A 17,146-nucleotide genomic window follows, 5' to 3' on the forward strand; every position below is an offset into this window, starting at 1 on the left:
CTGTTGCTGCTGCTGCTGCTGCAGACGTTGCTGCTACAGCAGCAACTTTTTTTGCGCTATTTGTGGCAACACGGCAGCGCTAGATAAAGAGAAGGATCGGTTAAATCCCTCTTAAGGAGAAAAGCTGCTGTCGCCTGGGGGCCTCGTGTTTACGCCGACTCCTCCAGCAGCAGCAAGGAACTGCAGCAGCAGCAGCATCAACAGCAGCAGCAGCGGCCTCTCGTAGTTGCTGCCCTTCCGATACAACTATATGTGAATTCCCGCCCTCCAGTCGGGTGTATGCACACTGCAATCTATCAGCAGCAGCAGCAACCGCAGACGGAGCAGCAGATGCCACTCACCCTGTGTTGCTCGCCTCGTATGTGTACAGCAACACAGCAGCACAGAAGCAGCAGCAGCAACAACAACAGCAGCAATTGCAACAGCAACTGCCCTTCCTCTAGAATTTCCGCTTTCCCTGCTGCTGCTCTCGCCTGAGGCGCAGGCCGGTGGGCCGGGGAAGGGCTGCTGCTGCTCTTCCGCAGCAACACGAGACACTCTACAGCAGCAGCAGCAGTATCAGCAGCAGAAGTATCATCATCAGCTGCATCTGTTGCAGCAGCAGCAGCATCAGTAGTTGCAGCAGCAGCTGCTGCAGCAGCAACGGCAACAGCAGCTACGGCTTTGGAGTCGAAGGTGTCTGCTGGGTCCTCACTCGCGTTGAGACCAGATCAGGAGTGCTGACAGCAGCAGCAGCAGCAGCAGCGGCTGCTGCAGCAGCAGCAGCTGCAGCAGCAGCAGACACTACGACGGCAGCACTAGAGCAGCCGTGGCAGATGCACATGCAACCTGTCCCTCTGCTGTCTTCCTTTCCTTTCCGCAAATATATCCTTAAAGGGGATTTGATCTGCTGCTGCTGCTGCTGCTGCTCTTGCTGCAGCAGCAGCTGCTGCTAGTTGAAGTGTACAGGCGAATGAGCGCAGCAGCGCAGCAGCAATGCAGCAACTATAATGTTACACCGCGCAGCAGCATCAGACGGACAACCAGTGGGTGGGTCCCCGCAGTAGCAGCACTGTCTTATACAGCAGCAGCAGCAGCAACAGCAGCAACAGCAACAGCAGCAGCAGCAGCACCAGGGCCTGCAGCAGCAGGTCTCAAATGGGCAGCTCTCTTCTTGCGCCACCAGAGTCTGCAACGAATAGCCAATGCTTCACAAGCAGCAGCAGCAGCAGCAGCAGCAGCAGCAGCAGCACATTAATGGTAGCAATGGGGAACGACGGGCTTACCCCTAGAAATGCTGACTTAAAAGAGCAGCAGCTGCAGCAACAGCAGGAGCAGCTGCTGCAGCAACAGCAAAATCCGCAACGGCATTCTCCGCCACAGCAGGCTGAGCAACAGCCGTGTGACACTCCGTCGCAGCAGCAGCAGCAGCAGCAGCAGAAGGACGAAGGTGAGAGAGACACCAGCTGCCCTTCACCTCGTGAGGGACACCTGCAGCAGCAGCAGCAGCAACGAGGGGTTGAGCCAGCAGCAACAGCAGCAACAGCAGCAGCAGCAGCCGAGGCTGCGCTGGCTGTGCCTGCTCCCCTGAGTCCTGCTGCTGGGCCCCCCTCCGAAGCAGAGGTACGTGACGCTTCTGCTGCTGCTGCTGCAACGCATGCAGCTGCAGGAGATGCTGGCGCAGCACCACCAACTGGTGCAGCAGCAGCAGCAGCAGAGACGGACCCCCCAAAACAGCAGGGAGGGGAGAGTCAAACTCTCTGCAGCAACAGCAGCAGCAACGGCAGCAGCAGCGGCACTACCAGCAGCAGCAGCAGCCACGAGGTACCGCAGCAGGGCTCTCTACTGGGACCGTCGGAAAGAGACGTGGGTCACCAGAGTCCTACACAAGAACCTGCTGCTGCTGCTGCTGCTGCACCAGCTGGTGCTACTGCAGCGGCGACACCGAACCTGCTTAGCAACAGCAGCAGCAACAGCAGCAGCAGCGAGGGTAGTGAGAGCAGCAGCAGCAGCAGCAGCATCAGGGGCACGTCGCACGATGTATCTCGTGTCTTCGTTGAGCTGGCAGAGCGCATCTCGAGGCCTGTCTCCCCTGCAGCAGCAGCAGCAGCAACAGCAGCAGCAACAACAACAGCTGCAGCTGCTTGCGCTGCTGTTTCGGCTGTCACAGCTTCTCCAGCTGCTCAGCAGCAGCAACAAGAGCAACCGCAGCAGCAGCAACCGCAACAGCAGCAGCAGCAGCTGCTGCCTGGCAGCGATGGCATGCTCTCCAGGGAGGGATTCTCCCCTGGCAGGGTCCCGCAGTCTGCTGAGCGGCAGCAGCAGCAGCAGCAGCAGTTGCTGCTGCCGCCTGAAGGAGACACAGTGAACGTTGATACTTGTGGGTTGGCGGATGCGCAGCCCGGGCAGCAGCAGCAGCAACAGCAAGAGCAGCAGCAACCACCTTGCGTTGAGGGTATGGATTTGGTTGGGCCAGAGGTAAGACCTCAGCAGCAGCAGCAGCTGCTGCTGCTGCAGGACTCCTCTGTTCATGCAGGAGTTCCTCAGTTAGCTGTTTCTGTTCCCGAGCAGCAGCAGCAGCAGAGCGGTGAGCAGCAGCAGCAGCAGCCGCAGCAGATCGGTGCTCAACAGGAGAAGCCGCCGAATGGCCTGGAGTTCCTGTATGGCAGCAGCACCAACAATGACAGCAGCAGCTGCAGCAGCAGTAGCAGCGCCGAGGAGAGCAGCATGAATGTGGATGTGGAGGAAGGAGCAGCAGCTACACCGCAGCAGCTGCCCGTCTTAGAAACTGCACCATTTGCGAGGAGTCCGCAGCAGGAGCAGCAGCAACAGCAGCAGCAACAGCAGCAGCAGGAAGAGAAGCCACAGGGGCAATACATGCAGGGAGAAGGAGCAGAGCCCCATGATAGCGAGCCATGGGAGTACCGACGCAGCAGCACAGGCATAACGTTAGAGGATCAAGCGGCGCTGCAGCAGCACCAGCACGAGCAGCAGCAGCAGCAGCAGGAGGAAGGGATGCTGCTGCAGCAGCAGCATGAAGAGTTCTTGAGGGAAGCAGAAGAAGTCGCGAAGCAGCCATTGGCTTTTGAGTGTATGGACACCGATTGTGGACAGCAGCAATCCGACTCCACCGGTCCGCAGCAGGAGCAGCAGCAACAGCAGAAGCAGGAGCAGCAGCAGCAGCAGCAAGAGCAGCAGGCTGAGGCCGCTCCTTCCTGTGACACCGGCAGCAGCTCTGACGCGAGAACCGTAAGTGCTTTCTTTGCTGCAGCAGCAGCGTTGCTGCATCCGTACACCTGCAGCAAAAGCAGCAGTAGGAACAGCAGCAACAGCAGCAGGTTATTGCCTGATCTGCATACCGTTATGAGACCGTTGTCCAACTAATTCTTTTTTGCTGTTGCTGTTGCTGCTGCTCCTGCTGCTGCTGCTGCAGGCTGCTGAAGAAGCAGAGGTGGAGGAGTTGCTGCAGTACTACCCGACCCCACAGCCTTCCTATGGTCGTTATCATCATCTAATGGCTCTTATTTACCTCCATTTCTTAAGTAAGACAGCAGCAGCAGCAGCAGCAGCAATGCAGCAGCAACAGCAGCAGCAATGCAGCAGCAACAGCAGCAGCATCATGAGCTGTTGCTGCAGTAGACTAAATCCTGTAGACTGTGTCTTTGTGTCTTAATCTCTGTCTTATCCTTAGCTTATCGTGTGTCTCTTTCTTTTCTTGTGTCTTGTGTATTTGTCTGTATTTGTCTTTGTGTCTTGCTACCTGTGTCTTGTCTTTATCTTTGTGTCCTTATTATATATTGTGTCGTCGTGTCTTTGTGTGTCTCCTTGTGCCTCCTTGTGTCTCCTTGTGTCTCCTTGTGTCTCCTTGTGTCTCTTATAGACTACATAGATCGTGGTTTCTGTGTTGAGGCATAATATTATGCCATATATATTTCCTCTGTCTTCTTGTGTCTTCTTATATCTACATATATGTATTGTATCTCCTATTGTGTCTCCTGTGTGTATTATGTATCCTATTGTGTCTCCTATTATGTATCCTATTGTGTCTCCTATTATGTCCTCTATTGTGTCTCCAATTATGTCTCCTATTGTGTCTCCTATTATGTCCTCTATTGTGTCTCCAATTATGTCTCCTATTGTATCTCCAATTATGTCTCCTATTGTATCTCCAATTATGTCTCCTATTGTATCTCCTATTATGTCTCCTATTGTATCTCCTATTATGTATCCTATTGTATCTCCTATTATGTATCCTATTATATCTCCTATTATGTCTCCTATTGTATCTCCTATTGTATCTCCTATTGTGTCTCCTTGTGTGTGTGTGTCTGTCTGTGTTTGTGTGTATGTCTCTCTGTCTCTGTCTGTCTCTCTGTGTGTGTATGTGTATGTATGTCTGCTGCAGACTACGTAGATCGTGGATTCTGTGGGGAGGCATCATGCTCAGATTTAACATCTGATTGTCCATTTGTATTTGATTTGAGTGATTCACGTCGAAATACATTTGGTAGTTCATCATTATTTGAATTATTTACAGCATTATTACAACGTTATGGTGCTGCTGCTGTAGATGCTGTATTTTCTCTTGTTTCTGTACCATTAAGATTTACACATTATATACAATGTCATGTATTAGGTTCACATAGACAACATCAACAACAGCAACAGGGATACAAGGGACAACATGATCAACAGGGAATGGGGCAACAACAACAGGGACAGGCACAGACACACGGACACGGACACGGACAGGGACAGGCACAGGGACAGGGGAAGCAACAACAGGGACAGGGACAAGGGCAACTGCAACAGAGGAAAGGAGATTGTTGCCTAAAAACTACACATCGGTGTTGTGCTGCTCGTAGTAGTCGATGGTGTAGACATAGCTTCCACTGCAGCAACAGCAGCAGCGGCAGCAGCAACAACAGCAGCAGTAGTAGTGGCAGCAGCAGCGGGAGCAGTGAGGCTTCTGAGCCATGGCTACCTCTACTGCAGGAACAGAAGACAGCAGGTGTCGTTCCTTGCTGCTGTCATTCATCACATTTTGCTCCTCATCCTGCTGCTGCAGCAACGTGCGGCTGCGTCACAGAGCTGCCTCCTCCATTTCCTGATTCGTTGCGCCATTTGCTGCCAGCTAGACGACCTGCAGCAGATACAGAAGATGATGATCCTGCTCCCTCTGCTGCTGCTGCTGCTGCAGCACCAGAAGCACAGACCTGCTGCAACAAAACAGATACTCAAAACGAGCAGCAGCAGCAACAACAGGAAACCAACTCCCCAGCCACCAGCACTTGCGACAGCCGCAGCTGCAGCAGGCGCTGCAGTTGCAACAGTCGTTGCTCCGGCAGCAGCAGCAGCAGCAGCAGCAGTAGTAGTAGTAGTAGTAGTTCTACCTGTGGGAAAGGAAACAGCTGCAGTTGTTGCAGCAACTGCAGCGGTTGCGGTGGCAGCAGTTGCTGCAGCATTAACAACGGGAGTTGCAGCAGCTGTTGCAACTGCTGCTGTTGCAGCAGCAACAGCAGTGACAGCAGCAGCAGCAGCTGCTGCTGTGGGGGAGATGGTTGCTGCAGCAGCAGTCCTGTATTATTTACAGCACGTGATGTAGCAAGACGTTCTTACACAGTTTATGATTTCTTTATCTCTTGTTTTGCTGATAATTCTTCTGCCTTCTTCCCTGCTGATAGTCCATTAGCATGCATGCGTCTATCTACTACAAGCGAGGCAACCTTCCGCAGCAAGGGTGCAGCAGCAGCATCAGCAGCAGCAGGAGGAAGCAATTCGAATGATGTATGTCTATTCTTTCGATCCTTCCTCAGCAGGTTTGCTGGTGTTGCTGCTGCTGCACTGCTGCAAGGTCTACATCCTGCTACCTGCAGCAGAGGCAGCAACCCTTATCATATAACGAAGTTGCTTGAGTTGCTGCTGTTTTGTACTCATGGTACAGTAGAGACACTCCCTTCTCATGTTGTTGTTGCACATCCTGGCGATGCAGCACGCAGCAGCAGCAGCAACAGCAGCAGCAACAGCAACAGCAGCAGCAGCAACAAGGGGCAGCTCCAGGGTTTAGAAGAGGACAGCGACACTTTCTTAGGAAACCAGCAGCAGGACCTGTTGGGGGAGGCTGATGCTCAGTCGCCTGCTGCTGATTCTGCTGTCGCAGCAGAGCCAGGAGGAGCTGCTGCTGCTCCTGCAGCAGGAGCAGCTTTGACCGCAGCAGGAGGGGAGTCTGCTGCTGCGTATACATGCAGCACGATATCTCTATCCGACGTGCTGCGGCATCTGCTGCTGTCGCTCTCTTTTCTTCCCTCGCAGGAGTTGCTGCTGCGTATGACTGGGAGCAACAGCGCATGCGTGGGGCCCATAGGGGCCCCCGTCCTTGAGGCGCTGCTTGGTGGCTGCTGCTGGACCTCCTTTGTTGCTGGGTTGCTGCGGCAACGACATTACGAGCGGCGCAGCAGTCTGTTGCTGCAGCTTTTGTCCCAGGGACAGGGAAGTGCATGCGCATGCTGCAGCAAGGCTTGCTGTTGCTGCTGCGGCGGTAGCGGGGGAAACGGCTGTTGCTGCTGTGGAGCGCAACCGCTGCAGCACCAGCCACACAGCCGCCTGCGCCGGTCCTCCGCTGCAGGACTACCCATCATCAGTCTCTCTCCGGGTCTTAGCAACACCCGCAGACACCATCGGGAGCATCAGCAACTGTGCTGCAGCAGCAGCAGCAGCGGTGAAGGAAGCTTCCAGCAGCAGCACACCGCCGCTGCCTTTTCTGATGCCGCAGGAGGGAGAGGGCATCGTTCTCTCTTGCCGCTGACGAGCAGCTCGTCGTGGAGCAGTAACAACAACGGCAACAACTCAAGCACTTGCTGCAGCAGCACCAGTTGCTGCAGCACCAGCAAGTGCTCCTGCTGTTGCTGTTGCTACAGAGCGGGACGCCGCGGGGCTGCACGATGGCCCATACGTGCTGCTGTCAACAGCAAGGCAGAGCGGCAGCTGCTGCGGCGGGAACTGCAGCAGCAACAGCGTCAGCAGAAGCGGAAGCAACAGCACGGGGACAGCCAACAGCAGCATCAGCAGCACGAGCGGCGCAATGCGCATGCATCTGCTGCAGCAGCGGGTCCCTCCGGGTGGAGGACAAAAGCACCCAGGGGCAACGGCAGCAGCAGCAGAGGCAGCAGGAGAAGGCAGTCCATAAACAACCTGTGAGTATAGTAACTGCTGTATTTTGTCCTGTATACACTGCAACACAATAATAAATTATTAGTTAATTAATTAATTTAATTAATTAATTAAATAAAGGATAAAGATACAGAAACAGAACACAAACAGCGACAGACACGAGCGACGCAGTAGTCGATCTTGTGCTCGCCCTATATTAGGGTTTAGGGTTTAGGATCTAGGGTCTGTGTCTGTTGTGACGTTTTGCAGCAGTAGCTGCCCTGTATCCCCTCAACCGCCGGCGAAGAGTGATACTCCTGCAGAAAGTGCTCTTGAGCAGCAGCAGCAACAGCAGCAGCAACAGCAACAGCAGCAGCAACAGCAACAGCAACAGCAACAGCAGCAGCAACAGCAACAGCAACAGCAGCAGCAACAACAGACGCTGCATGGAACGGTTCCCGCTGAGGAGCCTTTGCGTGGGAGTCTGCATCTACCCGGTGCAGAGGGCAGCAGCAGCGGTACTGCTGCTGCTGCTGCTGCTGCGGCTACTGTTGCGTTTCACAGTCCTCCAGAGTCGCGTATCGTCACCAGGCAGTCCAACAACAACGACAGCAGCAGCAACAACCACAATAATAGCAGCAGCAGCAGCAGGCATCCGCACCAGCATGGGGTATCTCGTCTGCATGGAGAGGCGCGGCGGCAGAGGCGGCAGCAGCAGCGTCTTGCGGTGTATAGGGAGCGTTTTCCGCATTTGGTTTACTCAGACACGGAGGCGACAACGACGACACCGTTCTGCTGTTTCTCAGCTGCAGCAGCAGCAGATGCAGCAGCAGGAGGCAGCAGATATGTCTGGGGATCGAATGCAGGAGCAGAAGGGAAGGAAGCAGGGGCGTGGGGATGGGGCACGGGGGGGCCCCCTTCAGGGAGGGCCGTGTACCCTTTGCATTTTCATTTGTGGGCCCTGCATCTTAAGAGGAGATATCAGCAGCATCAGCAGAAAGCTGCTGTTGCTGCTGCTGCTGCACGCAGACGCAGCTCCGCCTGGGCTTCGCCTGCGGGTGCCAGTGGTCAGCCTTCGCAGCAGCAGCGAACAAAGTGGCGCGCCAATCAGGCAGCAGAAGTAGCACAAGGGACAGCACCAGCGGCGGGAACAGAAGCGGCAACAGTAGCGGGAGCAGCAACTGCTGCTGCTGCTGCTGCAGTTGCTGCTGCTGGAGAGGCTCGCGAAGAGTTAGATTGGGGACCCAGCACTGCGAAGCGACCCCTCCCTTCCGGCGGTAGCCTTGAAGGGGAGGAAATCCTCTTCTTCGGTTCTGCTGCTGCTCCTGCGGCTGCTCCTGCTGCTGCATCTGCAACTGAGATGGCCGGAACGACACCTGCAGAAGGCAGTGCAGCGGAGATTTCCACGCAAGGCAGCAGCAGTAGCAGTAGCAGCGGCAGCAGCAGCAGCAGCAGCAGAAGCAGCAGCATGGAAGACGCACAGATGTGGGGGATGGATACGCCTCCTAACTCGGAGGGCCTGCAGCCATCTGCAATTGAGCCAGAGCCTGCAGCTGAAGCTGCGAAACCTGTAGCAGCAGCAGAAGCACCAGCAGCAGCAGGGGGACGGTGGCGCAGCGATATGGAGGCGGAGGGTATGGAGGAGGAACAGCAGCAGCCAACAGCAAGCAGCACTGATGCCCCCAGCTCTTCACCTGTATGGCCGTCTCCATTTCTGTCCTCTACGGCTCCTGCTCCTGCTGCTGGTGCTTCCCCTAAAGCAGCAGCAGCAACACCAGCAACGGCAACAGCAGCAGCACCAGCAGCAGCATCAGCATCCGTTGCGGGTAGCAGCATGCGAGGGAGGAGGCAGCATCCTGCACCTGTGCGCAGCAGCAGCAGCCACATAACAAGCAGCAGCAGCAGCAATCGGTGTCGTAGGAGTTGCGCATCTGGTTGTACCTTATCTATAGATCGCTGTTCTTTGCCTCTATGGCGCATGCGAGCAGCAGCAGGTGCATGCTCAGCAGCACATCCTTTACATTTTGTTTCTCTTGAAGATTATTTCCCTTTTTTCTTGCGAATTCTTGAGGGGGCTTATAAACATCCTGCATGCAGACCACCAGGCTGTACAGGACTTAATCTACCAAGACCGGGTGTATCCGAAGAAGAATTTCAGGTACGCCCTTCTCCTGCTGCTGCTGCTGCTGCTGCTGCTGCACGTGCTTCTGGTGTTAGTGCTGGTATTGGTGCTGCTGAACACTTGCTGCAGGTGCTGGCGGTTTTGCTTCTGTTTCTGCTGTACTCTTATTGCTGCTACTGCTTTATGAAACGTATCCCTCCAATTGCTGCTGCTGCTGCTGTTGTTGCTGCTGCTGCTGTGCGCAGCTGTGGATGCAGCAGAAGCTGCAGGAAGGGACAACAGACATGGCAGAAGTCTATAGCGACCCCACCATGGGAATGCATCAACATAAAGTTTTCCTTCAAGAGACATTTGTAAAGTCTGGTTTTGTCTCTGCTGTTGTGCAGGTAAATATTAATTAATATTCTTTGTCTCCTTTTGTTTCCTCTTTTGTCTCTCCGTAGCCTCTGTCTTCACCTATCTTTATGCTTCCTTGTGTATGTTTTGCTGTCTTTCTCTCTGCCTACTTGTTGCTCGCTTTGCCTCTTCTCGAGTATGGCCAATTCGTCGCCTCCTTCGTGGCTTTCTTGCTTTTTCTCTGTCTTCTGTTGTGTCCTGTTTCCTCTTTCCTTTTTTCCTCTCCCCTGTACTGTGTTCCTTTGGAAGCCTCTCCCTCCTTGTCTTGCCTATAAGTAAATGAAGGGTTTGTTTGTCAGCATTTGCTCTCCTCTGTTGCTGTGCTTGTTGCTGCAGAGTCTTATTCGCAGCAGAAGCCGCGGGCCTTGTTTGCAGCTGCTTGCTGCAGTGGGACTGCATGCACAGCCCTACCGTTGCCTCTCTGTATTCCAACCAGAAATAGAGCAACAGTTGCTGCAGACACCAACAGCATTAATCTCCTCCCTCCTCTGCTTTATACCCAAGTAACCCCATCTTCTGCTGCTGCTGTTGTTGTTTTTGCTGGTGCCGTTGCTTACATCGATGCTCTGAGAGGATATAGGGCTCTGCGTGTTGCGCCGTGTGCTACTGATCCCGCTGCTCCTACTGCTGCATGCATCCATTCCATGCATGCGAGTATGCATTAATGAAGGGGTTGGTGTACCCTTTCTGTCTGCATGCCTGCATTTATGCAGCGTTCTTGTTTGCATGCAGAATTGCATGCATGCTGCGGGTGTACATGTATATATCTGCCTCTCTCATGTCTCTGTCTTCCTCAGGGATCCTCTTACCCGGTTAGGAGTTTCTTGTATTGACGCTATTGAGGCTCTGCAGCAACTGGTGCTGGCAGTACCTTCTCTTTTGTCTTTTATCTCTGCTACACAGTGGAATTCCCTTTTAGATTTGTTCTTTAAAAAACGATCTCATCATATCTTCGCAGCAAAATTCCTCTCCATTCTCAAACGGGTACTGCTTTTTCTGCTCCCCTTGCTGTTCGTGCTGCTGCTGCTGCTGCTCGTGTTGCTGTCGATGTTCTGCTGCTTCTTATACTGCTTCTTCAAGAGGACATGGATGCATGCATGCACGAGGCTGTTGCTCTTGGTTGCATGCATGTAATGGTCCTATTGGTGTGCCTGCATGCAAAGGGTCTAAGGGTTTGCATGCATGTTGTCGGTTTGCATGCATGCAGGCTCTAGAAATTGGGTCTGAGAATATACAGCGTTGTTTGTTTGAAGATTGTCGCCTTTTAGATCGCCTCGATGCGGCTGTCTCCGAGCACAGAAACAAACAAATGCAACTAAAAAGGCCTCGTTGTGAGGACAACACACCGGCTGCTGCTGCTGCTGCTCCTTAAGCAGTTGCTCCCTGTGCTGCTGCTGCTTTTGGATCTGCTGCTGCTGCGGTTAGAGCATGAGTTGCTGCTGCTACGATTCATTTTCAGCTCGCTGAGCCCAGCTGAAGATTGCAGCATGGAAGTAAAAGGCGTGCATCTGGTGTGCTACTTCTGCTGTTGTTGCTGCTGCTGTTGCTGCAGCTGAGGGCTTAGGTGCAATAACCGATGTGCTGATACATCTCAGTCTCCTTGTCCAGCTCGAAGGCCTCGGCCCTCCTCTATGTCCTTCCTCGCCATCATCTGGGGTCAATACACCCAGACTGGGCCCCTGCACCCCGCGCAGCAGCACCCAGCAGCAGCAACAGCAACAGCATGCGATAACGGTGAAGCTCTTCTCACCACGTAGCGGTGGATTTGACCCCGCCAACCCGCAGGCTGCTGCTGCTGCTGCTGTTGCAGCAACAAATCAGGCGGCCGCTGCTGCAGCTGTTTCTACTGTGTCACCTGCCGGACTGCTGCATGCTTTGCTTCCTTCCATTCCTATTCTTCCGGCTGGAGCAGCAGCGCCTCAGGCTCCTGCGGCTGCCGATCCTGCTGCTGCAGTAGCGGGGGTGTGCAAATCGGAACTGCTCGCCGTAGAAGAAGCTCAGGACTCCCCGCGCTTTTCTTTCTCGCCGGCACCACACATGCGCCTCAATTCACAAGATGAGCCCCAGCAGCAGGTGCAAGGGGGGGTTGCTGCGGATGTGAATCCTACCAGCGGCCTGCCTCCCTCTCCCGAAGCATCAGCAAAGGGTCTTTCGCCTCAGGGGGAGACAGCATCTGCCAGCAGCAGCAGCGCAGATTCCCTTCTCACTCAACAGCAGGAACAGCAGCAGCAGCATGCGCCAGCCTCTGCTAATACCGTCGTCGGGATGGTGACCCTGTGGGGTTCAGAAGGAGGGGCGAATGCGGCGGATAGCAGCAGCAGCAGCAGCACTGCTGCTGCGACGCCTTTTGCGCCCGCTACGGCCGTCCCCGCCGCAGAAGCAGCACCAGCCCCGGAGACGACAGCAATACCAGCAGAAACACCTGCGCGTGTAGTTGAGGAACAGTTAGGAGGCGTTTTGGTTGAGTTGAAGGGCTGCGCTGGGGTGCAACCTATGGATATCGACTACGCACACTTCTCCCCACCAGACTCCCCATCTGCTGTAGAGGTCTGCTGCTGCTGTTGCTATTGCTGCTGTCGCTGCTGCTGTTTTTCTAGCTGTTTTCTTTGCTCGTGCTACAGAAGCGTGTTGCGTGAGGCTGTATGGGCCTAAGTAGGGTCTAGGATTTATGGCTGTTTCTGATTTGTTTGCTCGCTGTTTTTTTGTTTCCTCTTCTTAACATGTGTGATTTCGTCTGTTGCCCTGTGATTGCGCTGCTCCAGCAATTTGCAGCCCCCCTACGTGCTGCGCCTGCTGCTCCCCACACACCCAGCAACGGAGAGATAACCTCCTCACACGGCAGCAGCAGCAGCAGCAGCTCAGCATTGCCGAATAGTCCACAGCGTTTGCCTGCTCCAGAAGTCGCGTCAGCAGCGGTACACCAGGCCTCGGGAGGAACCGCAGCAGCACCAGCCGCGGCAGCAGCAGCAGGCGCAACTGGTGGCGACGAGCTGACGCTTGCTGCCCTTCCTGCAGAGGCGGGTAATCTAAGAAGACGCGGGGGAGAAGGTTCTTCTGTCTCTTTCTCGGTTACAGGAGAGAGCACCAGCAGCAGCACGAGCAGCCACGAGGCGAACAGCAGCGTTATTGAGTGCAGCAGCAGCGGCAGCGAGGGGAGCAGCAGCGAGGCGGGTAGCAGCCGCAGCAGCAGCCGCAGCAGCAGCCGCAGCAGCAGCGACAGAGAGGGCCTCTGTCCATCAGGGGAAGTGGCGCTGCAGCAGAGGGGGGGCCCTTCTGGGGGTCCCCTGAGCTATCTGGCAGAGTTTCTGCTGCGGTCGCGCAAGTGGCAGCGCATGCAGCGATTTCTAGCGTAAGGCAACAAGTATAAATGAGTATAAATACATGTCAATATAGATATTGTAAATACATATTAGGAATATGAACCCATATACTTAACGCTAGAGGTTATACAGGAAACGGGCGGGTGTTTGCCTAGACAAACACCAAATAAGATTATCTCCTTGGCTGTCCTATTGAAAATCCTTGACAAATATTTATTTGTATGCAAACACTATTTGCGCACACATGGGGCATCTGCATGTAATCAAAGCAGTGCATTTGCTGTTGCTGCTGCTAATGCTGCAGGAAGCAGCGGAGAGGCCCTTTCTTAGACTTAACGGATCCGAACAACTTTATGCCGGTGGACGAAGCGCGAAGAGTAAAAGAAGAAAGAAAGAGACAAGAGAAATTGCAACACCAAAAAGAGGTAGCTACTCCCACCTCTCACGGAGCAGCAGCAGCAGGTGGTGGAGGCAACTCCCTCTTAACTTATTGATATTCGTGTATTGTTATTTTGCCATCTTCTTTAATTTTTCTACGCCATCTGTCTAGTTGTTTATTGTTCGGTTTTTTTAGTTTTGCTTGTATTATGTTTACGTTTTGTTTTTTTCTTGTGTTTTACTCTTTTTGTTTTGATTCGTTTTGTTGTTGCTTAGGGAAAACACCGAAAGAGCAAGTCGGAGAAGAAGGTGAGGAAGAGGCACCTTAAGCATAAATACATCACAGATCCTGATGTGTGCATAGACCTCAGACCTCATATTTGCTCATGCAGAAACTCTGGAAAACTGCTGTTTGAATGTGAATTGCACTCAGTGATTTGGTGTTTCTGCTTATGCTGTGTGGGGTGCGTGAACAGCGGAAGAAGGAAAGCAGCAGCCACAATTCGTCGCATGCTCATTCAAGAACCGCGCCTCCTGCTTCTGCAATTTTGGCCGAAGTTAGCGAAAGACAAAACAGCAGAGCCAGTCAAGGAGATATCTTCACGTCACAGCCTCTAGCAGAGGGGGCGCTGCAGGATGTGCCGCTGCAGCAGCAGCAGCAGCAGCAGCAGCCGCAACACCAGCCCTGGAGGTTGTGAAAACCCCCCTCTGCTGTGGCTTCGTCTACCTCTGGGTTTTATTCATAGGACCGCCCGGTGTAGCTGCAGCAGCAGCAGCAGCAGCAGCATCAGCAGCAGCGCGCCTTATTTGGAGCCTTGTAGATGAGGCTAGGTGCTAGCAAGTGTACATACAGCCCCCGCTGCTTCTACACCATCCGATTGAGTGCAAAAAGCAAATACCGAGAGCCCGCAGTTCCTGTAGGCAATTGTGTCTTCTCATTAATGAAAAGTCAAAACAATTTGTTGCTGCAGCGCTGGCTAGTGTTGCTGCGGCAGGAGCGGCTGCTCCTCGTTGCTGCTGCAGGGCAGCAGCAACGATAACAGCAGCAGCAATAGCAGCAACTGCAACGGCTGCTGCGGCAACAGCAGCACCTGCAGCACCAGCAGCAGCTAGCCGCTTAGGTGGATATTGTTGTTACCCTCTTCGTGCCAACGCGAAGTTATGAAGATATTGTTGGAGTTGCGTTCGCAAGAATGCGTTTTGTGTTTAATTCGAACATTTCTTTGCAGTTACATATATATTATTTTATAAAACATATATTGGATATTATTTTCTATATATTGTGCATATTAGTTATATTACATAGTATAATTATAGTTGCCATTGATGTGTTAAGTAGCACGGGGAAAGGGGGGGTTGCTGCAGACACAACAGAGACAGAAAAGGCGATCCCCCCGTAGGAGCTGCTCCTGATGCTTCTGCGTCCAGCTGCTGTTGCTGATGCTGTTGCTTTTGTCTCCGTGGGATTGCACATCTTCATGGGTGTGTTAACAAATGCTGTCTCCTACATAGACAGAATAATAGAGTATATCGTATATAATATACATTATATATTACATATAATATATAATACATAGTATATACTTAAGAGGTCTCCTCAGGCTTCCGCTGAAGAAAAGCACACACAAAAAATGACAGCTGCTGACGCAGGAGGCCGTTGTAAGAGGAGCAGCAACACAGTTGCGTGCACCTGTTTGTTGTCTGCGTAGTTAACCCGAACATTCTTTATATATGCAATATAATAAACCGTGTACATACATGAATATACAATATACATATTTAGTGATATTATAGGGACGGATACACCACCGCTGAAGTGCTGAAATGTGTCTCCTCCAACCACACATTTACTTGTTAACCTGCCATCACCTTGTGATTCTCAAGGAAATGATAATAACAGTGACAGTTTGCACATATATACTTGTTCATGTAGAGACACCACCACCAAATCTTATCTGCAGTTTAATGCATGTTTGGGGAGGAGTGTTGCACGACTCTTTGCTGCGTTACACGAACAATATCTGCAATCTAATAGGGGACATTCATCTTTTTCAGGCTAGTAATTTAAAAGTATTCGTGCATTTGTTTTCTGCAACGAGATAAACTGCAGGACTGCGGCAGCAGCAACCACAACAGCAACACTAGTAAAAGCAGCACCAGCAACGGTAGCAGGATCTTACTGGAGACAGTTGCAGCAACAGCATTAGAATGGATTCTTTTATTCCTAATTTTTTGCAAATATTTTTGTCGTAGTATCTCCGCTTGCTTCTCGCGGGCTTCGAGGCGGCAGCGCAGAGCTGCAACTCGCCGCTGCCTTTCTTCGCTGTACCTACATACGAAAAGCGAATGAACCAAAGCACCATGCATCTACATCAGGTGCTACTGTAGCAGCCGCAACAGAAACACCAGCAATAGACCCAGCAGGAGCAAAAACAACTTCACCAGCAGAAGCACCAAGAGTAGCAACAGCAAAGCATTTGAAGGGCCTTAGGAGGAGTACAGACGATGTACTGTATAGAGTTAAACAAAACTAAGTTAGACGTATTTAAGGCATGGTTTATACTATTGTAAGGAGGGGGTGAAGCAAAGGCGCATGCGTGCAGGCATGCACCCCGTTGCCTTCCGTGCATACTTGGCGCGTTTGTCACAGCATTCTGTGAGTTTCTTCTGCAGCACCTGCTGCCTCTCGACGATCCGCTTGCAGGCTTTGCAGGCTTTGAGGCCTTTCGCTTCCAGCGCCTGCAGAGTACAAGTATGTGTGCGTAGGCGATAATTTCTTTCTGCAGTTTAACTGGCTAGGAGGATTGGGAGAGGATTATGGGGCTGATGAGTGCCCTTAGTCAAGTGCTGCATGCATGCATGATGGTGCGCAGTCCTGCATCGATACAGGGTGCCTCTGGTTATCTGCCGTCTTCAATATGAAAACTGTTAACTGCCTTTACTATGTGTTTGCATTTATTGTGGAGATTTTCCAATTTGGAATCACTCGTCGTAATACCGACAGCCCATCACACTACGGTGCAACCATTACGAGCAGCGAACGATCCCAAACACTTTATCTTGCCTTTCGAGTGTTCGTTCGTTTGGATTCAAAGAGCATCTGCTTCTTGTTAGGGGCCTCCTTAACCACTTGCAAGTGCTCAGAGAGCCGCTGCAGCTGCACTTTCCGTTGGCTGTCTCGACGCGCTGCAGCGGCCATTAGCTTTCTCTCCAGGCACAGCCGGGCTGGGGCTTCTTTGCTGCGCTGCTGCCACTTCTGCAATACTTCGAAGAATTGCTTCTTCCCCACGCTTGTGCTACTGCCAGCAGGCTGCACACGAAACAGCATCAGCATCAGCAGCAGTGGCTGTTGGGAGGGGCGACGCCTTGAAGTACAAACTTTAAAGACACGGATAGTTCGATTCGAAGTCAGCAGCGCAGCGGGCAGTCAGCAGGACTGTGGACGGATATGTGCACAGCACCTGATAGGATACGCTGTAGCCGTTGGTTTGCTGTTTTTCCTCAACAAGTACAAACTCTCTGCAGCAAGAAGAAGCCTCCCGAGATACTGCTTCTGATTTTTGCTTATTGATTAGGCATGTCATTTCCTCTGGTGTTTCTTTGGAGGGTAAGGCCTTTCCCTGTTCAGGTGACCCCCTCGGAGGAGAGGCTCTTTGTGTGTGCGCAGCAGCAGCGCCCTTCTCTGCCGACATTTTAAAACTAATTGGCCTCTTTTCGCTCAATGCAATTCATCAAGTACCTTTTTCCTTCTGATGTCGCGAAAGTTCAACACTTATTGGGAAGTGCAGCAACAGCCGCCGCA

At 52.7% G+C, this 17,146-nt stretch overlaps 1 protein-coding gene across 1 annotated transcript; it reads left to right on the forward strand.

Moving 5' to 3' along the window:
* Positions 1-1,137: 1,137 nt before the first annotated feature.
* Positions 1,138-14,457, forward strand: EMWEY_00014390 (RNA-binding protein, putative; the record flags this gene model as incomplete). Its single annotated transcript, XM_013479404.1, has 19 exons — positions 1,138-3,228; positions 3,413-3,521; positions 4,385-4,486; positions 4,616-5,374; positions 5,924-6,246; positions 6,651-6,697; positions 6,897-7,172; positions 7,399-9,286; positions 9,496-9,636; positions 9,983-10,149; positions 10,444-10,630; positions 10,854-10,977; positions 11,199-12,193; positions 12,409-12,995; positions 13,271-13,431; positions 13,621-13,653; positions 13,821-13,901; positions 14,091-14,175; positions 14,340-14,457. 19 exons carry the CDS (start codon positions 1,138-1,140, stop codon positions 14,455-14,457), a joined length of 8,274 nt encoding a protein of 2,757 aa, XP_013334858.1.
* Positions 14,458-17,146: the final 2,689 nt, after the last annotated feature.

The sequence above is a fragment of the Eimeria maxima genome, genomic scaffold, assembly GCF_000499605.1.
Source record: "Eimeria maxima Weybridge genomic scaffold, Emw_scaff111, whole genome shotgun sequence".
NCBI classification, from domain to species: Eukaryota; Apicomplexa; class Conoidasida; order Eucoccidiorida; family Eimeriidae; genus Eimeria; species Eimeria maxima.